At 45.1% G+C, this 22,815-nt stretch overlaps 1 protein-coding gene across 2 annotated transcripts in view; it reads left to right on the plus strand.

Annotated features, from left to right (window-relative positions):
* Nucleotides 1-15,227: 15,227 nt before the first annotated feature.
* The window catches only part of plcb1l (phospholipase C beta 1-like), a 95,758-nt gene continuing 88,170 nt past the window's right edge, over nucleotides 15,228-22,815 (plus strand). Inside the window, exons 1-2 of one of the 2 annotated variants that reach the window (XR_014598516.1) lie at nucleotides 15,228-15,572; nucleotides 19,182-19,259. Coding sequence is in view for 1 of the 2 variants with exons in the window: in XM_084030380.1 (XP_083886506.1) it covers nucleotides 15,474-15,572; nucleotides 19,182-19,259 (177 nt within the window). In the remaining variant the exon portion in view is untranslated. The remainder of the gene's footprint in view (nucleotides 15,573-19,181; nucleotides 19,260-22,815) is intronic. The other variant, XM_084030380.1, reaches the window with a different exon arrangement.

Consider the following 22,815-nt stretch of genomic DNA (forward strand, 5'->3'; position numbering starts at 1 on the left):
ATCAATACTGAAAGCAGCGTTTTTTTGGGGGGTAGAAAAGTCACATCTCACTCCTCAGAGGCACAGGGAGGGAGGTGAGGGGGGTAAAGGGGTTTACATTTGGTCAATTGGTGACTCGTGGAGCAGGGCCGAGCATGAAACAGGCATGCAAAGGTGAGAGAGAGCAGGCATGCAGTGGGAAGGAGTGCTAAGCCACCAATCTGTACTGAAGGAGCGTCAAAAATGCAGAGAATTAAAAGGCAGTTCTGCAGTCTGTCTAAGCCTACAGCACCTTCAAGTAACACTTATATCAAGGCACAGAGGAATCCCCGTTAACCTGCTTTATGTGCGGCGTTTCTCGCTGATGAACGTGAAGTTAACCGTTAATGTCGTCTGAGAGACACGGGCGTCTCGGCTTGTGAAGGTGATTTTTTTTTTTTGCTGTGAGACACAACACTTCTTGTTATTACTTGTCCCGATGACGAGTCAAAAGAGCTCCCAGAGGAACGCCGGTGTCAAACAGATGAAAAGTCGGCTCGATCAGATTAATCATTAAAGCGAGGAGAGATACGAGCCCCACCGCGCCATTGTTTTTAACACCATCCCGACGCCGCTCCATCTGAGGCCTCTTGTTTGGATAGGCCGTCTGGGACCACCTGGATGAATCCAACTGTTGTTTGCCAAAACCGCACATTTCTCACCTGAAGGTCTCGTCTTTACAACGGATTTCCCCCTCCCTCCCCTTCCTCCTGCTTTCTGCTTTTCATCTCCCCCGAGCTCTTCATCTCTGAGAGGAGATGTGATGCATGGCTACAGAAGAAATAACTGTCCAGAGGTCTTGTCTGTACACGGACAAGAATGGGCGGTGTTTACCCACACAGATGCGGAGGCGAGATACAAGCAGGTGTTTACAGGAACGTTTGAAGTCCAAAGGGAGATGCTGGCGTCCGATTAGAGCCCGCTGAGTAAGACGGACACTGTAGGTGTTTCAACCAAAGAGTCCTCATCCCTTCTTATCTTTTCATTTCTTTTTCTTCCCCCCCATCTGCTGTTTTGATGGCCGAGCTCCACTTTCAACTCAATTTGGCGCCGTGGAAGCATGACATATTGCCATTCCAAACATAGTCTTTGCCTTTTTTTTTTAAACCAGCGACAACCAAATAGTTTGCCTTCTGGGAAAGAATCCATCACACTAACCTCAGGGGTGAGCTGTGTTTCTGTTTATAGGATGAAGAGTTCAAGGATTCCTATTGTCCCTGAAGTTCGCCCGCTGTGAAGCCCGTCCTTTCTGTCGCGGCTTCAAAGATTTTTTCCCCCGGGCGGCAGAGTTACAGGTTCTTTGTGGCATAGGCTTATTTGTCAGAGGGTTTGGAGAGTGACTTGTTTCACATTCACAAAAAAAAGGCCCAGTGCGTGAGTGCTTGAGCAGGCTAAAGTTACAGCCATGAGCCCCGGTATTACAACCCGATGACTGACAGGAAAAATGGGGTGAGCTCTCTCGCCGGGGCTCGAACAAAAACACCAATAAGATGGGAGAGGGAAACAACAGATTAGACTACTGATCTCAATCTGCTCTCCTTTGGTTATTGGGAAATAATAGCTCTGAAAAGGAAGTCATTTAAAAAGGGGCCTTTAATCAATTCTCCTTTGACGAGCAAGCGGCATGAAAGGCTGGAGTGAGAGCGTGCTCCTGTAGCCTGAGCATTTTTGGCGTTGGGGGGGGAAGTACGGACGAGATGGGCTCTAATTTGTGTTCTCATGGTGTCCAGGCAGCTCCAAAGCACTTGATCACCACCACCACAGCAGGCCTTGATGCCATGTGTGTGAGTGTAAATGGTTCCAAGGCTCCCTGGCGGTAAAATCACATTGCCAAAATGACCACCAACTCTAAATGAAACACTACCCCCTTTTTTTAAAAGGTCTCATTCAAAAGCCAGGGGTTTTTTTTTTTTTTTTTAAAGGCGCATAAGGTAGCAATTTCCCTCAAATATGGCGTAGCCCAATAACTGTTGAAGTAACTGACACCGCGTCAGGGTGAATGAAAGATTTTTTTTTTTGCAATATGTATGAACCACTAACTAGGCCTAAGATAGTAAGGAATGTTATAATTGTATGCAAACGTGTGCAACCTCAGGAGTTGTACTGTACTACGTATTTACCATCACTTTTTTTTTTTTCTTCCTCTTTTTGTTTTATAGTCACAGCCGGAGTAGAAAGGCCTGAGTGAGTGCTTTGTTCATTCCAAAGCATGCACAAATCTGTTTTAAGTTCAAGAGAGGAGGAACCCTTTAATTTAAAACCCTAAAAATGAAGTCATTCATTCCCTGCTAAACTGCACTGTGACCCATAAGGTTAGGTAAACAAGTGTCCCTTGCATTACTGTCAAAAAAAAAAGAAAAAAAGACCCAGCCCCTCACTCGGCCGTGATGTAAACTCCCACTATCCTGTTACAGCTGTGTGAGGAGGAGAAGCTGGAGGGATGGCAGAGAGGAAGGGGAAAAACGCATTCACGTGGGCTTCTTTTCTTTTTTTTTTGATGACAGAGGGAGGGAAAGTCAGTACCTGAGGCTGTTTCTCAGGAAGGTGTCCTACTCGGAAAAGCGCTGTCTTGTTCCAAAAGCACAAAAAAACGGAGGCAGGGAGGACTAGGCCCACAGTGCGCTGAGCCCAGCAGGCCCCCGGTCAGATCCATTACCAGCTCCAGCTCCAGCTCCAGCTCCAGCTCGGGCTGGAATGTGAGGAATCCCCACTGGGCTGGGGTTCTAGTGCAGGGGTCCAAAACCTCACATCGCTTCTTCTTCTTCTTCTTCTTCTTCTTCTTCTTCTTCTTCTTCTTCTTCTTCTTCTTCTTCTTCTTCTTCTTCTTCTTCTTCTTCTTCTTCTTCTTCTTCTTCTTCTTCTTCTTCTTCTTCTTCTTCTTCTTCTTCTTCTTCTTCTTCTTCTTCTTCTTCTTCTTCTTCTTCTTCTTCTTCTTCTTCTCTATTGTGTTTGGATGTGGGGGATTGTGATTCAGCAGGAACTGTTGCTGTAGAGAAGTAGTTCTGGCCGACTTGCAGAATATTAGGATTCTGGATTTCAAGTTTGAAATGAAGTGAATTCCATCAAAGCATCTGTTTATTTAAATAAAAAAAAAGAAGAAAAAGAAGGAAAAAAAAGAGTGAACAGCAGCAGTTTTGGCATGAATAAGAATTATACACTGGATATCGCTAATGTGACACTAATTGCCTCTTAGTCTGTCAGAGGACAAGAGAGAGAAGAGACAGAAAGACAGAGGATGAGAAAGAAGGGGGTGGGGGGGTCCTGGGTGCTGACTGAGGGCAGTAATGACTGCCAATGGAATGCCTACACTCATAATCCTCTCTGTCACCGCTGACAGATCCTCTTGACCTCTGAACTCCCGATGTAAGGAAGGAGGGGGGGGAAGGAAGTCACAACTTAATAAAAAACGACCCGGTGGTTAGCACTTGTGGCCGGCAGTCTTGGACTGTTTACAGGTAAAAATGACAATCTATCTATAGCCCCGATTTAGACAGAGTTTAACCTGCTGCCTGGTTTGGATCTGCCCTTTGATTGTTGCTCTGCGCATGTGTGCATTCCAACGCGGGAGGTCAAAGGGCACCGGATTTTGTAACAATAGCAGTGGAGGGTGGAGACTTGAGATACACAAAGGTGCTTTTTACACATCTGTAATCTCTTTGAGAAACCAAAAAGAAAATGTAGATAGCATTTTTCTTCAGTGACACTGGGGCACCATGGTGCTGCTTTTCCTGGGGTTTACCAGCTAATCACTCACATATTACACACACACACAATGAGTATCTGACAGTGTGTGTGTGTTGGAGGCACACCGCGATCTATATTTCAGCAGGCGGGCTAGGTCTGAAGACATGGGCCAAAGCTGTCAGAAGTTTGTCATCGATTCTCTCTGCCTTGTCATCAGTCTTATCTGATCGCACTGTGTTCCTCGCTCCGTGTTCTCCTCCCTCGCTGCTAATGCAAACACACAATCCCTGTGCTCCGGAGACTCCAGGGAGGGCCTCCACAGGGCCCCTTCAACAGTTTGTGGCTTTCTGGATAGCAGATTCTTTCCATGTGCTCTAGTGAGCCAAATAACTACGATATGATGCTGTTTGTCGTCTAATATTCACTTCAAATGTTGTTGTTGTTGCAATTTTACAGCCTACTTTAAACAGAATCATTTGTGTTGTCAATATATTTTCAATTGTTTTGGAAAAACATTACAGTCTAGTCCAGAGATCTTCAACAGGGGGTTCGGGACCCCTAGGGGTTCCACAGAGTTACTGCAGCGGGGGACCTCGAAATTATTTGATCCCAAACTTTATTTTCTTCCAAATATTTAAACACAACATTAACATGAATACAACCTATAACAAGAAGATATAAGTCTTCCTGTTTGTTTAATATTGTGATGCCAAAATAGAATTAAAATGTGAATCTGTCAACAATTATTATTTTAATGTCTTAGCATTGTATACATACATAATTTTAAAGTACTGTTATACATGTCACTATAGGCTGCACTTCACATTATTATTATTGGCCGGTTTAATAAGGAACATTATATGATATGTAATAAGGGGTCCCTCCACCGGGTCTCTATCAGCCTTGGGGGTCCTTGGCCTGAAAACGTTGAAGACCTCTAGTCTCTGGTCTTGACTCTTGACATGACACGGATCCCTCGGTCCCTACGTTCCTCTACTATTGTGTTTGACGATGACTCTGAGCAGCATTGACTTCCCAACGCCGTGACAGGAAGCGGGATATGACCTCTTTACTTACTTACGTTCTCCAGAACGACCAGACATTTCTTCATCAAGACGTTTGTTTGAAGTTCGTCCCACATACTATGGCGCGTGCGTTTGAGCGTGTCATCTTCATGTTTCTGGCCCGGCTCTCTTCCTCCTCCTGCGTCGGCTGCACTGACAATTCGTTTGACAAACATGCAATCACCGTAGTTACAGACGGCCCCTTTAGTTAGAGCCGAGCGCAGTGTGAATTATGGTTGAGATGGAAACCTTTGAATTATGGGTAAGCTCTGAAGTGCCTCTCGTACAGGGGAAGAAGAGGAGGAGGAGGAGGAGGAGGAGGGATCTTCACAGACTTGTGCCACAGAGGAGTGCTGACAGAGACCTGGCTCGGCCAACTGCAGCAGAACCAGAACAACAAGAGGGCTAACCCAAACACGGACCAGCAGAACCGGAGAACCCCGGTCTGCCGGCCTGGCCAGGGGTCAGACGGTGCATCTCACCGCGGAGCAGCGAGGGGAAGGTTGATGGGTCGATCGAGCCAGCGCTCGAAAACACACGATCCGAAAAAAAGAAACAAGCATTGCCGGCATTCCTGCCTAATTGTACATTTGTCCTCTTTCAAAGGGGAAGAAGTGTCAGGCCAGATACAAAGAATCTTGGGATCGGGCGATAGGGCCAGCATCCGTCCCGAAGCCTCCTGAGGGCTATTTAAAGGTACAGTAGGCTGTATTTTCCGCCGCACAGCGAGGCACCCACCCTTCCGCCTGGCTCCATATTGGAACCAGATGCTGCTGGATGCGAGGCCCCACTAATTTAAGTGGACAGGGCAGATGGAAGCGACTCGCCCTGCATGCATACCACCCCCTGTTGGCTTTCATGTGATGAAAAATCTCCTGCAGTATGGCGGGGGAGGTTCGTGCACACATGCACCATTAATACAGCCTGAACACACTGACATGCGCACTCTCGTACTTGAAGGAACCGTTGTACACAACCGCAGAGACATAGCAACAAAACACAAACAAACACACACATGCACTCTGGAAGATATATTGGACTTTTTCAGTCGGAGAAAAAGGGGCTTGTACGTCATGAAATAGCCGTGTAATCCAGAGAATAATTTTGACGAGACCGAGCTCTGACAAAAGCCGTCTGTGTCGTAAAGCAAAGATACATTTTAGTACAAAATAAGACAAAAATGCTAATGTAATGTAAAAATATATATAGGTCTGCACACTGAGAGCAAAGTTTTGACAGTCTCCGAAAATATGTGATATTGTTGGCAACCCCAATACTGCTTGTTTGGCAGCTTTCTGCTGAAAATTTATATTAAATTCCATTCAAAATCCTCAAAAGGTCCAGAAAAATTTTGCGCTTGCCTCGATAGAAAAACACCACCTGCTAAGTTACTTATAAAATATCTCTTTCTTGTTTATATTCCAAACATTCAGCGAGTGCTGTCGGCCATGTAATATGCTGACGATCCCCCAGCAGTTAGAATGAGAAGGGGCTCGAACGCTGTCAGCAAACGCTCATCACCCCGGTACGGAGACACTGATGCGGCGCTAAGCCTGCAACCCTATCCCGCCATAAATTACTACAGCGCCTAGCAACCATACCAACTATTGTGTCATTCCTCGGTGTGTGCGTCTTTGCTTGTTAGTGTGTGTGTGTGTCTGCAGGCGTACGTCTGCATAAGAAATGGCCTCCATAGTGTCTCCTTTGTCCCGCCAGGTGACAGGTAATTGAGTCAAAGAGGATGGAGGAAGAATTATGGCTGGGAAGCAATTTGAAACGTTGCGAGGTTTTTAGAGAAACGGGTTGATTGCTGTGTGACCGTCCGATGGGTGTACGTTAGCGTGAAATGAAAATGTTGTAAAGAGTACATTTACATTTACATTCATTTATGGCATTTAGCAGACACTTTTGTCCAAAGCGACTTACAATAAGTACATTTTTCATAAGAAAGAAAACACAACATATCATTGCCGATAAAGTAAGAGTGAAAAAATAGAACAAGAGTTAGGTCCTCGTCTGAGTAAAGTAGTAGCTGTTCAGCAAGGATACCTTAAGTACAACAGTGCTGTGATCAAAGTGCTACAGGTAAGAACATAGAAGTGCTTTTTTGGGGTGTTGTTAGTGGGTCATGCTATGTAGAGTCGAGGTCTGAACAGGTGAGTCTTGAGCCTTTTTCAGAAGATGGCAGTGACTCAGCTGTCCTGACATTAGTCGGGAGTTCGTTCCACCACTGAGGACCAGAACAGAGAAGAGTCTGGACTTTGCTGAGCGACATTTGTTTGATTTCAGCGATGGTGGTACCAGCCGGCCAGCTGAAGTAGAGGAGCGAAGTGCTCGCGTCGGGGCATGAGGTTTGACCAGTGTTTGAAGGTAGATGGGTGCCGTTCCATTGATGGCCTTGAAGGCCAGTGTCATCGTCTTGAATTGGATGCAACCAGTGGAGGTCACGGAGGAGGGGGGTCACATGGGAGAATTTGGGTAGAAGACAAAGATCGCATCGCAAATCCTGTATCTTTTTTTATCATAGAAGAAATCCTTTGAGGACAAGAATAGTTGGGATTGAATGCTTTGAGGACTAATTGAATGAGTGGATTGTCTCCGTTTACCGTCATGTACAATGTTGAGATAACCCCGTATGGATTGAGTTGACCAACGGTTCCTCTGGACTTGCACTCTGCCTGCTCCTACTCTGTCGTCTCGTCCCCCTCTTGGGATCATCTGGTGAATGTACGCTAACTGTGAAGAGAAAAACTCGCAGATTGGACAGGAAATTTCCTCTTTGATAGCGCCTTGTTTGTTTAGCTGGACTCGGTTGACCTGCGTCGACCTTATCGCCTCGAGCTCAGCAGTCCGCAGCCCGAGCCGTCCGCCAGCAAAACAAATGTTACTACACCGCTTCGTAACGCAGGAATCACACCGTCTATCAAATAGATTGATGTTCAGAAAAAACGAACTTTTTTGCCTATCCTGATCCCAGGAAATCAATTAAAATGTATTATATTTATACTATCGATTTAAACCTGTGCTATACTTGAACTTAATCTTGTATTTATGTATTTCTAGCGTAGATTTATGTTTTTTATCTCAAAAGAAGAGCATGACGACGGAACAAAGCTCACCAGGATTTGGAAAATACATGAGATTAACGTTCTATACTCACAGCTGCATGTTGTTTGTGATCCTGGCCATTGCATGACCTTTCGGGGCATTCTGGGTGTTTTTTTTTTTACAGCTCCATTCAGTGCATATGAATATCCAGGTGTACAGTAAATATTCGATCTGCGTGGAATTACGTGTGATTATCCAAAGGAAATGAAATAGGTGACTCCTTCATGATAAATGTGCTGTGGCCTCCTGAATCCAAAGGTGCTCTTTGGATGAAGAAATCCGAGCACACACACACACACACACACACACACACACACGCATGTATATGCATACATGCATTAAGGAACACACACAAACACCGAGGGGTTAAGGGGTTGCTTTGTTATGGTGGAGGTGCCCTGTGGCTGTGATTAAGAGCTGTTTTCACTATCCCCCTGGTGTCCTAAAGCTTAGCTAGATGTCACAGCTATGGCAGGAATGCTCGAGCGGAGAGGCCAAGAAGGGGTCACAGCTAGGATGTAAACATCAACATTTTCTTTCTTGAAAGGATTTAGGCCCACTTGAAGGGGGGGAAGAAAAAAAATCTCCACCGCAGCACAAAGCCTGATCCCTAACTCCACACCTGGCCTTAGGCACAGACCTATGACCACCTTACCTGCAGCTAATCCTCCCATTTAAAACCATTTGAGGGCACAAAACTGACCTCAGATCAGCATCTTAGCGCGGCCTAGGCTTAGTCAGCACTGTTGTAGCTGCTGCATGTAGGGATTGGGCGAAGGGCTTTAGTTCCAGATCGCTATCAGAGCAGACAGGAGTTTTACGCCCTCTCTGGAACTGTGCCACAGCGGCCGTGGACAATAGGCCCTTTGTGCATTGCTGATTGGCAGATCGACTTATAACAAACGCACTTAATAGTAAAGTCACAGTGGGAGGTGCTTATAAATCCTGCTTTTCATTTATGAGGCACAATGATGCCTTATTGCTTTGTCTCAAGATGTCAGGTTTTGAAGTGACAGCTGGACGTTGTGGAACCTAAAGATGATGATATAAACCATTTTTTTGATTCCTCTCCAGAAGAGAGAGCCCCACTTTCTCTCTCTCCCAGCTACGAGTCGATGGTTTGAATTAGCCCCGCCGTCTCCCCAGACGATGAGCTGTAATGATGCAAATTTAGGACCTTTCTGACAAGACCTTGACACTCGATATGTTGGTCAACTCCCCCGTTCCATGTTGGTTTTACCAATCCATAAATATTGAGTCCACAGGGACTCGTGGAAAGGAAAGTACTGAAAAAAAGACAAGATTGGGTCAAATAGCCAGATTCTCTGTTGTAGTGTTGCAGACCTGCAGCCCCATCTACTGTTGCACCCACAATAGGAGCGAAGCGATGCCCAGAGGCGGAGATGTCTGGACCCAACCGAGAGGGAAGGGGTCAAAAGGGAATGCCAATCGATTTTTTTAAGTCTAGATGTTTCTATCTCTGTCATGTGTTTAAGAAAAAAAAAGTTGAATTCAGTAGATACATCTCTCTTTTCTCTTTTCCTCTCCCCCCCACAGACTGTTCAGTCTTTCCCTCAGACATGTGACCGTGGTTATGCTAACACAGCATGGGATGTGAACCATTTTTAGGTTGCGGCCACAACCGTGGCATCTGCAGCCCTTCCACTGGCCTCATCTGGAAGTTGCAAAAAAAAAAAAAAATCTGGATTCATGTGGCGGATGGACACATTGGAATAAATATTAATTCAAAGTGGCAGTTTTTGTTTGGAAAACCAGGAATTGAATATCGTCTGATTGATGATTTTTTTTTTAGAGATTGCATGTTTAGTTGGTTTGCTTGCACGCACGATGAATTAAATAACAAGATGATAACTGCTGCCATGTGGACCCCCTCAACCAACCAAAACATAGACAAACAGAACAAAATGCTATCTTTCATCCTCGGGGGGATCATCTAGTGCAGGATCTCTGCAGACAACACGGTTCCTCCGTATCTCCAAGGTGTAAAACCCAACAATTGCCTGCATGTGAAGTGGTTCTGCTTCACCCTGATCATTCTGACATGCACGTAATGAGTTTCTGACAGAGTGAAACTGGCCCAGCTGCAGCTCTTGCAGGTGAATGATGTCGTCTACTTCCTGGCTGTGAAAGGGTCTCTGTGTGGTCCCGGTTTCTTTACATCATCCCAAAAAGGTGCTCGCATCGGGAACCTGTCATCCACGTTGCCATTTGATATTCAACAATATTTCGTTGATTGTTGACATTACCATCTGACCTTTTTGTTTTTGGTACCGTGTGTGTGTGTGTGTGTGTGTGTGTATGTGTGTGTGTGTGTGTGTGTGAAGCTTCTGTAGAGGTGTATAGTATCCACAGCTGTGAGGTAACTGCGCCTATAATCTGTCTCACCAGAACTGTGTAACCTGAGTTAGAGTGAGGTTAAGGGTCAGTTATTGAACTTGAATTACACTGGGAGAGCCCCCCCCCCTCTCAGCCACCCTGTGGGGTTTGTTTGTTTTCTCTCCCAGTCTCTCCCAGAGCTTACCCAGTCCTCTGTAATGAGTATTTAATACACACCCTCAGACATGTTTACACTGCATGTAACAGCACTGGCCGTGTGATCTCGCAACACACTCAGACATGTGTGTCAAAGTATATGCTTGTGCATGTGTGTGTGTGTGTGTGTGTGTGTGTGTGTGTGTGTGTGTGTGTGTGTATACATGCATGCATGCGTGTTCCCTTTCATTCTGACTCCCACCCTCTATTTTCCTCATTTCAGAAGTCTGTAGCCTGAAGGGAAGAAACACCTGCCAGGTTTTTTTTTCCTCCCCTCCCCTCCTCAATCTCAGATAAGACAATAGAAGCAGTAGAAGTGTTTGGTTACACACAGAAACACAGAGGAATGAGACATATTAAAGCCTCCCCTGTCTCGCCCACAAGGTCGCTGCAACTCTCCAGGTGTGAATAATGTCAAAAAAAAAACACACACACACACACACACATTTTTGTGTCGGTGGAGTCGGGGAGCAGAAAGAGCTCCAGCGTTTTGCTTTAAACTCATAATTTGACCTGAACCACAGGCCCTGGGCCCCCTCTGCAAGCTGTTAAGTTTTTAACATATCGTTTTTCACTGCACATGTTCCGTGTTATGTTAGTTACCAGGAATTTGGATTGAATGGACAATGAAGTTCCTGAACCTTGAGAGAAGGATTATTCTTAATCGTAAGCAGAGGAGAGAGAGAGAGAGAGAGAGAGAGAGAGAGAGAGAGAGCTAGCATGGTGGGAATGTTATGCCACAGCACCCCCTGTTGGTGAACTTGATGCATTGCCCCCCCCACCACCCCCACCCTCACGCTGGAAGCCTTGAAAGTCCAAGTACGGCTTTGGTCTTTTTATAGGCTAGAAACCACATCCCCAGTTTCTTTGAAGAGCTCGTATTCACTAAGTAGTAGTTAGGCCTGCCAGTACTTACTCACTATTTTATAAGTACGAGTGGTGGAGGAACTCTTTGAACTGAACCCATTTAGAATCCCAAGGCTGATGGTTTCATAATACAGAAGTAAATAGACTATAGTCACATAATTAGCAGGGATGCCCATGAATTACTGAGTGTTTTCCCTTTCACAGGTGCATAAGAGAAAAGTTGGAAACCACGCAGCTTCATAGGATTTAATCCCCCCTACCTCCTTCTGTAAATGGGTGTGTTGATTTTTCACACATACACACATGTCTAATACCGGAGGCTGTGGATGGAAACTTCCTGTCCGAGTAGTTGTGAGGAGGGAATTTAGCAGTGGGCCGCCGCGCTGGTGACGCGTCTCTCAAAAAACCCACAACAGAAAGCACAGGAAACAATTACATTCGGACCAATAAAACCTTTTTTTTTTTTTTTTATTACAGTCAAATTATAACCACTTAAGTGTGAATTTAGCAGTCCGTGGGATGTGGCTGATACGTAAGACATTTTAACGAGGTTTCATGTGTTTTTTTCCCCCCATGTTTATTTTTTTAGTAGTTTACTGTATTCTGACGTGTTAAACAGTAAAACGGCTGCATCCGTCCTCCAACTGATGAACTCATCAGGTGGTTTTATGGTTAAACTGTGGAATGACTTCTCGTTTAGTTGTATATGAATAAGGAGACAATCAGGGTTGGGCATATATGTTGATATAAATGTGTCACCTGACGATTCTGTGAGTGGAAACGGTGGGAAAAGGCCGTAGCATGTATACCAGGGTTGCTACTTCTCTACAGTCATTTCTGTGGTTGTATTCGGCCGTCGTGGGAAAGTTGGCATTAGCAGGAGTAGCTCATGGCAATACTGCATTTTTTATTTTTTGGACAAATGTGAGGAAACAACCTGATTTGTCTTTCTTTTATTTAATGGAATAGCCAAAAATCAGTCAACGTGACTGTCTGTATTTCTTTATGTTTATATATTTATATATATATATATATATATATATATATATATATATATATATATATATATATATATATATATATATATATATATATACAGTTATATATTTGAATATATATATATTTTTAAAAATGTTTTTAATACACTTTATATGATTGTATGCACGAATCATTTTCCAGTGGTAAAAAAAATAAAATAATAATAATATCTTTCAACGTCAGACACAAAGTGCAGTGACAGCAGATGTCCAGAAGATGCCGCTAATGTGCCTCTTTGGTTTACTCTCTGTTCGGGTTCATAGAGAGGACAATACTGGCATCAACCTAAACAGACCCTTCGCCTTTTCCCAGAGGCATCGTGTCCACATTCACACCTGTATTCCTCGACGTTCCTCACATCAACTCTTCAGGGAGAAATGAACCCCATTCGAGCCACCAACGTTTATTATAGTCACTTCACGAACAGGCATTCTGTCAAAAAACAAACACTCGACATTGACATGTCTTGGCATCTAAAGCACGAATGAAAGAAGCAAAATCAACTTGGCGGAGAGAGGAGGCGTGCTGGTGTGACGAGTCCATAATTCAGTGTGCTGAATGTGCAGCTCGGGGAGGAAGTCTTGAGTGGATATCGATAATGAAAGCTCCAGCAGGCAGTCATTTGAGAACACCTGTTCCTCATCATGGGCACAGGAACGCCGAGTCGCTGCTGCTGCTGCTGCTGCACTGCTGTTCCTTCTGTCTTGTCACTGCATATAAAGCAAATCAGCCGTCTCGCCTCCTCCACCAACAGCAGTGTGAGGGACTGTGAATGAGCAGTGTGTGTGTGTGTGTGTGCTGGATATCTATGCTGCAACACTAACTCTAAAAAAAAGTGGTTGCCGGGCAAACCAGGCATCCGATTTTCAGTCCTAGACCATGCAGTTATACAGCCTAATCATGAAAATGTCTGTTTGTACATGCTTTGCAGTATAAGTTCACAAAATTGCCTTTGTTTTTTTTGCAAAGCAGCATCTACATCCTCTCCTCTGTATCTTTGCATGTTTGCTGCTGCTTTTTGAATCCCATATTTTGCTCACAAACATGAACGCAGTAAACCCGGGGTCGGGGTTGGATTCCAGCACAGGAATGCTGTCTGACTTCTGGGACCAATTTGCTATGGAACTGCAACATGTTTCCGAGGAGGCTCTTTGTTGCGGTTCGGCTCCCCGACAGGTTCATCCAGTCCTGCTGCTCGACAGGAAGTCCGTTCAAGAAGGAGCCGCTCTCTGGGAAATTAATCCCGACCACGGCTTAGAGGACAAGTCGAGGTTCCAGGAGATGAGATCTCCAACTTTGTCAAACACACATCATCATTTTCGGAGCTCCTGATTGATTGATTGAATTATTTATGAATAATTCTTTATTCTAATCTCTGCCTGAGATCCTTCTGATGCATAACTTTCCTCATTTTATTTCTTTCAACAAAAAGGAAAGAATAAAAAACTTCATTTTAAAGCTCAGTGTTTCTCTGAAAGAAGGTAACAGGGACTTTTATATAACGACAATCCAATTATTTTCTCCCCTTAGTTCGAGGTTTGTTTGGGTGCTGTGGCTGATTCAGTTGGAACCTCGGGGCTGATAAGACGGATGACGGGAGCCGACGTCTGAGGCATGGAGGGCATGGAGGGCAACATGACTCATTTTGGGGCGTAAAGACATTTGTCTCTGCGTTTCAGTATTTGGTGTATTTGTTGTTGTCATTGAAACAAGTCTGTCATCAGATAATATTGTCTTGAAGGTTGTTCTTCTCTCAGACGACTCTATTCATGGCCTGGTACCCGAGCTGTCACTACAGATCAATCATTAAGGACAGGAGGCGAACTCCAACAAACCGCTATTACGACTGACATGAAAAGTGCCAGTCAGACTTCGACAGGTTTGACAGGTTTGAGGAGTTTGACGGTCAGGGGACGGACGCGTGGCCGGATAGTCCCTTCTTCTAGGAAACAGTAGAGAAGAAAGAGCGTGGGTGGGAGGAAACCCAGAGGCCCTCTATGTTTTATTTAATAAGCAAGTTAAAATAAAAATAAAAGTCCCCACGGCGGTGACACACTCGGAACTTTGAAGAAGTTTAGTCATGAAGAAGTAAGATGGCCGGCAGCCATGTGTGGGCACTGAAGCAGAAACCAGAGTCCACTCCAGCTGATGGGTGTGGACGGATTTCTTAAATTAAAGTAGCACCCCCCCCCCCCCCCCCTCATGCAGTTGCCTTCTGGTGAGGATAGATAGATCACATTAACCAGGATCATCGTGACATATTTCAAAGCCTTCATGGGATATTATATTGGAAATATATGATTCCCTTACTTTTTATTTGAATGAAAGTGAGTTTGCTGCCACTGCTTCTGAAAATATTGCATTTCAGAAGCTCCACCCTGCATCCACCTGTGACCTGAGTGCCTTTAGTGACCACGTCAGAGGCGTGTAGGCGCTAAATACAAACTATATCCACATAATAATCCATCACATATGAGCTGATGGACTGAAATCCCTATATTCTAGTTGAGTTTATGTCCAATTCAAAGCTGTAGAGTCCAGTGATAATATCAGAACCAGTCTGTCTTCTCCATCCAAAGGGTAAATACTGATGACATCTCATCCCTCTAATCATTCACATATGAATGCATTGAATCTTTTGCATGCACCTGCCCTACCCTGTAGCTGCTCATCCACGCTGAGGTCACTCATGATTCCCCTCATCCGGCCTCGGACGCACGGAGGCGCTAGATCACTTCCAGCATCGATCCCGTCCCTGCAGGCTGGACTTGTACAATTTGAACCCAGACGTGTAACTCATTCAGATCCCCTCCTCCTCCTCCTCCTCTCTGTCTCTCTCTCCCTCTCTCTCTCCCGGTCTGTTTTAGCTGCATGTCGTTCAGTCAGCCCAGTCAGTCAGTTAGTGGCCTCGCTGCGCTGCGCCTGCGTCCGCCTCCTCCACACAACTCTCCAAAAGCCGAGGACGCGCCGCCGCCGCCGCCGCCGTCACCGTCAATGCGGGCATGACATACAGGCAGCAGTAGTGGAGGGGCTTCCGTCAGCCTGCGTTTATCCAGAGAAAAGGCACCGCGTCGGGAATAAGAGCAGAGGAGAGCGTGGAGTGAAGTGACTCGTTCGTACCGGAGAAGAGTAGACGGATCAATGGCAGGGGCACAGCCGGGAGTTCACGCGCTGCAGCTCAAGCCGGTGTCCGTGCCCGAGAGCCTGAGAAGAGGCAACAAATTCATGAAATGGGATGATGTGAGTACATGTTTCATCTGTGCATCCCACCGGAATACATGACAACACCATGCAACACACATTTACTGCCATAAAGCAGCTAACGTGACGTGAGCTTTGTTTACATTTCTTCAATTTACAATGTGTGTGCGCGTGCGTGATCGTGTGTGTGACAATGTGCGCTCCGTTTATTTACATTTCATTAAATGTTTTTGAATTGCGCGCACCCCTCCCCCTTCGCCTGAAAGCTTTACTTATTTATTTATTAATTATCAATTAACTACGTTTAATTAGCTCAACGCGCATCTGCAGCGTAAAGAGTTGGATATCGATGGTGTTTGGTTGTGCTGCCATGCGTCCGTGCGTCCCACCGGCTGTCTGTCTGCCTGTCTGTCTGCCTGTCTGACCGTGTAGTGAAATGACCTTGATCACAATTGATTGCGCTTCTGTTTGAGTAGAAGGCGGAAAAAAAACACACACACGCAAGAGAAGTGTCCTTTAAGGGATGGCGCACTGCACCTCCACAACCTAACTAACCTCTGGCTCAGTGACCTCACTCTCTGCCTCCGCACCTTTTATGACGTCCATCTCATTTGCATATTCCTACAAACATCTCTGTATTGTGTAAGCCCTTAGAATGATGAATGGAATCTCATTAAGGATGCAGATCAGCTCAGGCATTCAGGTGAAGTTGTAGTTCATCCGGAAAAATGAAAAAACACAGTAAAAAAATGATCCTCTTCCCTGAATCTCAGGTGATTTCAAGGCAGAGGAGATTATGCAACACTCTGTCAATCATCAGTCTCCCAGATAAGAAGTTTTTCTACAGTTATAACTAATCAGGTTGGTTAGTTGTGAGATAGGAGGAGGGGGGTGGTCTGTTTCCCCTAACAGCCGTGTTTGTGTACTGTAGTTTGTACATGTGGGCTCGTCTCCAGAATCGAATGCCCACCAGGCCTTTCCTGTGAAAACACACGTAACCGTGGATACCTTCCCCCGTTTCATTTCCCATGCACTCCTTCCTCCCCATTTCCTCTCCTCTCTGCCACTCGGTGGAAAGAATCACAGAGGAGGACCGGACAGATAACGCTTTATACATCGTCAGTGAAAAAAAAAGAGAAACGGATTGAATTAAATTATTTTCCATCTTATCTCAGCCTTTGGTTTGCTGGCGGAGAGGGGGGGGGGGGAGGGAATCCACTCTAACATCTTCCCACAGGAAATTGTCAAAGCAATTTCCAATATTTGAATGTGTATGAGTTTGTTTGTTTAAGTGAAAATGACAGATTTCATGTCTGTGGAGGCAGAACGTGTTGACGTATCGACTGTCTGGCCTTCTGGTGAAAATTGAGGAGAAATCACCCAAAAAAAAACCCCTCTTGAAAAGTGCCAGACCTCTCCAGCCTCCCTCACATACACGCGTTGCATCTTGATGCTGCCTCTCCAGACTGGCTGGCTGTTGCTGTGGCTCAAGAAAAGGCTCGCTCCTGGCCTGGATTGTTTTGTTATTACACTTCAAATCACACTCCAGCACCGAGGAGTGTCGTAACGCCGCTCTCTAGAGTGGCTGCCAGGCGGACGTCCATCTTAAAGATCTCACACAGCGACTGGAAGGATGTGAGATGTGCGACAGATGATGTGTAAAAGAGAGTTTTATAGGCTTATCAGGCCATTCTGGTTGGTGCATATTGAGTATGTTATTATCAGGCTCCACAGGGAGCCTAACGTCTTGTAAAAGTAGTAGAATATGACATTAGTACACAATAGAAACCTGCTGTGCTCCAAATCTCCTTGTACAAACTCTTCCATTAAGAAATGAAACATTGAGTGTTGGGTTCCCTCAGGATGTTTGTACGATCACTGATGTCATCTTAATTCAGAAAAACAAAAGTGGTGCCCTAATGTCTTCCCATAAATGACTAAAATCCTCCAATGGCACCAAAAAACAACACCACTCCGGATGTGGTAAACTCAGCAAATCACTCGGAAACCATAATCCACAATGTCATGTTTTTTTCCGGAAATGTGCAAAACCCACGAGGAAATGTTTTGCTTAAGAGTGGATAATGGCTTTAATGTGTTTGTAGCGGTGGCCATGGAGAGTTAGCACATTAAGAAAGAGAGCTGGTGAAAATGACTTCTCTCACACCATTAGGCAGATCCCCAGTGCTCTCAAGCCTTCCTCTTGTCTTTCCCTCCGACATCACAGACCAGCCATCAATCACCACAAGAGGGGGGGGGGGGAGTTTATTGGAACTATAAAGAGCCTACTGTATAAGTGCTCATCAGACTCATTATGATTGTATAAAGTTTTTATGGCTAAGTGATGTGGGATGAGAGAGATTCATCTGTGAAAACTAAATCGAAGACGTTTGAGAATGTGAGGCTGCAGGATGAGATGCTGTCTCAAAGAACTGGCAACATGAGGCTTTTTTATTTTATTTTTTATTTCCCTGTCCTCGGGCCGTTAGTGTGTGTGTGTGTGTGTGTGTGTGTGTGTGTGCTGCAGATTGCGCAATCATGTGAACGGGAACCCAAAAAAAAACGATTCCTCTTAAGTCTCTTCAGAGATTTCTCGGGGACGATGGGTTGCCATGGCGAACGTTCCGATCACAAAATGCCTCGGATGCAGTTCTGACATCCGACGAGTCACTTTTGACTCTTCAGTTTCGTGGGTCCACACAGGAGGGGCAGGTTTGGGTGGAGGTCCGTCATGGAGCAGGTGTTCCAGGTGTTCCAGGTGTTCCAGGTGTTCCAGGTGACATAAAGCGTGATTGTTTTTTTAAAAAACACATGATTTTTCAGAGCTCTAATAGTGTCCGATCTCCACACACGGACGCCTCCGCTTCATGACATCCTACACTCGCAAGTCACACGGGGTCACGCCCAAATATGAAGCGTGGCGGCAGATGCAGACCATTAGCCGAGTCTCCCAATGCCACTAAAAAAGGAAAGGGGGGGGGGCATCATTAGAAGCCTCATGAAGACACTTTGAAGATTTTTCTTGCTCTGTGCGGCAAATGCGGTTTCCATTCTCTGTGATCTCACAGCCGTGGCTGATTGAGGAGGACAATATGCTACTGTTGTGCCCAACACACACACACACACACACACACACACACACACACACACACACACACACACACACGCACGCACACACACACACACACACACACACACACACACACACACACACACACACACAAAAGCAAAGGCTCTTTCTTTTTATAGAAGCATCCAATAATATCTGGTGTTGCCATGTATGCCTCAGGGTCAAACTGTGTGTGTGTGTGTGTGTGTGTGTGTGTGTGTGTGTGTGTGTGGGGGGGGGGAACTGTGGGAAAGCATTTGTCTGTTACAAGAGGTGGAAAAAAAAACAGAAACATCAGGTGTGAAGCGACCTGCAGTGTGTGCTTTCAGGCGTCTCAAACGAACACACACTTGCACACCGGGACTCCTCGGGCTCCTCGCGGTGACGCCAGTTCACGTGAAACGATCGTGTGCTTGTTTTTTCAGATTCTGGTATGTGAGTGGTAGTACACACAATGACTTGGTTTTCCCAGAGAATACACAGGAATACGCACACACATTGACCCCAGATGTGTGTTTTTTTTTATCCTTTTCCTGCAGGATTCCACCACCGTGACCCCGGTGACCCTAACAGTCGACCCCAAAGGTTACTTCTTGTATTGGACCGACCAGAACAAGGTAAGACACCGCGCTCCAACCTCTCGTCCTTGAAGCTGGCATCTGTGAAACTCATCTTTCACTCACACTTTCTGCAGTCCTACCTCTTATTTATTTATCGTTTTAAAATCGAATCACACCATTGTTTATTCGCCTCTGGGCCGAGATTCATGCCAACAGTTATTATAACAGTTATTATAACAGCATCAGTAATTGTTTTATCCCATCTCAGTTTTGAAATGCTGAATGCTCTTAGTGAGTAAAGGAAGTAAAAAAACACAAATGTTCACACCCTGATGATCGGCAACGAGGAAGTCGAGTGTTTTCTGTTTGTTGTCTGAAGTGAAAGTGAAACCGTTGTTGCCGTTATTTGAGGAGCTGAAAGCATGTTGGGATGGATACCCGCCCTCGTTACGCCGTCCAGCCGTCGGAGAATTCATATCTGTGGTTTTTAGATTGCGTTGCCGTTCTTCCTGCTTGAAGAGTTGCTGTATTACCAACAACAACAACAACAACAACAACAAAAAATGATTGAAACTGTCCAACTTTATCACTGCATAGTCGTTACCATAGCAACGCCATTAAAAGTCTGTGGTAGCCATGCCATCATTTTTTGATACTGGAGCTCAGCTTATTAGAAAAAGAGGATCAGAAGCCGCCTGACAAGTTTGAGTTCAGCACGTTACGTGTTAGCGTCTTCCAATTAACTCGCCTACTTCCTCGTAGCCATTTATGAATCTTTCATTCATAATCGTAGCAGCAAACCAGGAAGGGAGGGGCTCACATGGATTCTGTGGAAGTCTTTGGGGAAAAGCACAGAAATGTGAACTGCTGCACCTCCACTGTGCTGTTAACGTGACACCTGTGAGAATATCCCATCGTGCATTGTGTTTTATTTTTTTGTCTCCTCCCCAGTGATGTCAAAGTTCATGTTTCCTCATAACCAACCTCATGAAATTAAAGATACCAGACTCTTATCAGTCTCTGTAATCTCAGTTTAACCTTGAAAGCGTGTTTCTTACTTGAAGCTTCAGTACAAGTCTGCCTCTATTCTTCAACATGATGGCTTCAAACAGGCAGATGATGCGTCCCTGTTCTATCTGTGTGTATATCTGTATCAGCACAGGCAGTATGGGGGAGACTAATTAATAGCTGGCATTGATTTTGTGTTTGCCTGGATGAGGGTGTTTCTCTGCTGCCGTACCGGAGATCAGACGAGGAGTGCTGACGGAGGCGTTTACCTCCGTCCCTCATATACATACACATGTCGTCTAGGAGGAAACTCCTGTTTGGTAACAGAGACGGGTCCTATTGTGTTGGTGACCTGCTGGAAGTGTGGGGGGAATATATATGTATATGAAGCCAAACTGGAAGTGTTAAAAACTTGCAGTTCCTCAAATGGCCTCATGAGTTTGGCGATGATGGTCTCTACAGCTAATAAATATTCATTTAACTCACCTGTTCAAATGAAATTAAGGCTTTCAACTTCATAGCAAATGAGATTATTTTCAGTTTTACAGTCTATTGAGATCTTTTACCTTTTTTTGGTCTCCAGAAGTGAAATATTCCTTTATTTTTATAAAGTTTGATAGTTAAAATGCCAAACTTTTGTTCAGTAAGGAGAAGTAGGACTTAGAAGCATACTTCCTGAAGGTAAATCTTTAAAAATGTTCTACTTTTTATGCCTATGCCGGGGATTAAAAGTCACCTTTTCCATCCCTGATGATGCCTGCTGGGTGTTCTGCCTCTCACACATGAAAATCAAGCTCTGCACACAAACTCTCTGAGGGCATAAAAAGACACCCGCTATATTCCTTCTCTCACCATCCATGCTGGTATTGCACATCTGGCCGGCAGACCAACTTAAACAAGCCGCGATGCCGTGTCCAGTTGTGTGTGTGTGTGTGTGTGTGTGTGTGTGTGTGTTTGTTAGAGACTCCTGATGCCTGATGGCCTGCAGAGTAAAAGCATTCCTCAGATTCTTCAGAAGCACAGCAGAACTGTACTCAGCACTCGCTTTCATCCGCACGCTGTCACTGATGTTTCCCGTTTTTTCCCTGTTTTTACGTTTCACCGGAGCCCTGACGCATATTTGTGGATTTTTATTGACTCTCTAGTTTAAATCATAAATGTGATTTGACTCTGATTTTATAAGCCCAAAGATTAAAAACTGATGGTATAAAAAAAGCAAATCAACATTTCATTTTTCTGCCAATAAATATAGACTTGGAGTTATTATTGTGCACACGACATCAGACTCTCCCTCTCGATTATGAAGACCATGCTGTTGCCAGGGGCAACATTCAAAACACAGTTTAAAACATAAACAACTAAACTGTTTGACATTTTGAGGCCGCACAAAAACCAGTAAGGTAACGTTAATGGACAGCTGTGGCTTTAGCTGACATTAGCCAGCGGCTAAGCTTTCAGTATTAATAAACAATGGGCATTGTCTGACACTGGCTGTCTATGATTGTTTAAAGCTTAATTCCATAAAGCAAACTTTGGGACGTGACTTGGACCTGATAAAGGAGACTTGACTTTGTGTAGAGTGTGCTGGCGTGTGATGGAAGCTGCTAATCCCGAAGCCTCTCGTTTCATGAGCTCTCCTTGTCGGACTCTGATCCAACAGTGGACTTCAGCCATGTTTCAGGTCAGAAAGGCAAAGTTTAGCTCCATAACGGCGGGGACGACTCAATGTCAGATGTGTTTAGGCGTGATGTTCCCTTCCTGGATAGCCTTTTATGCTGATGACTCACCGTTCATTCCTCCCGTTTCATATCGATGCACTCAGCTTCAAACACAGTCGTGCTTCTATGGAAGGCTCGTCACAAAATGTGCAATAACGTGCTTTTATTGATTCTTGATCGCCTCCGTCGCGGCAATCAAGGTGACTTAATGATGGCAGCGGCCCAGGAGACGAGCGAACGCACCCCGGACTTAATTAGATTTTTTTATCTCCGATAATGGACGCTTGCCAAAAAGCGTGACTTGAACAATGCTACTCAATAAAGTCTGATATCGTCATGCGATCTCTTCCTTCCCCTCCATGCGGATGGAAACAGGTGCAAACCGTTGTGGGTTCCTGTGTGTGTGAGCTCTCGTCTCCATTTCTGCACACCGCTGTGTTTTCCTAAACAGGGCACCGCTATGTAAACCCCCGCCGTCATCACTCTCCCGTGTTTGTATGTGTTTGGTTTGCTTGAGTCCATTTGGCCGGCTTTCTTGCGTCTCCGCAGGCTCTCTCTCCTTCACCTCGGATGATTCCACTGTTGTGTATACTTTCACTGTCCCACAACAACCGCCGCGGCGGTGCTTCTGCATGATAATGATGGTGACCATGGCAACGACAGTAACAACAACACCAGTAGAACTGCCTCGATGCAAATGAACAACTACGCTTGTGACCCTTTTGTCAACGTCTTGCCGTCCACTGGAAATACATTAACCACAGTGTCGTAAATGTTGGCGGGAGGTCATACATAGGTGGTATGTAGGGATACAGCAACAGTTAGCTATTAGCTATTAGATAACAAACCCCTCAGGTGGTTCAGCCCCCTCCCCACCCCCCCACCCC

The sequence above is a fragment of the Eutrigla gurnardus genome (assembly GCF_963514095.1).
Source record: "Eutrigla gurnardus genome assembly, chromosome: 16".
Classification (NCBI taxonomy): domain Eukaryota; kingdom Metazoa; phylum Chordata; class Actinopteri; order Perciformes; family Triglidae; genus Eutrigla; species Eutrigla gurnardus.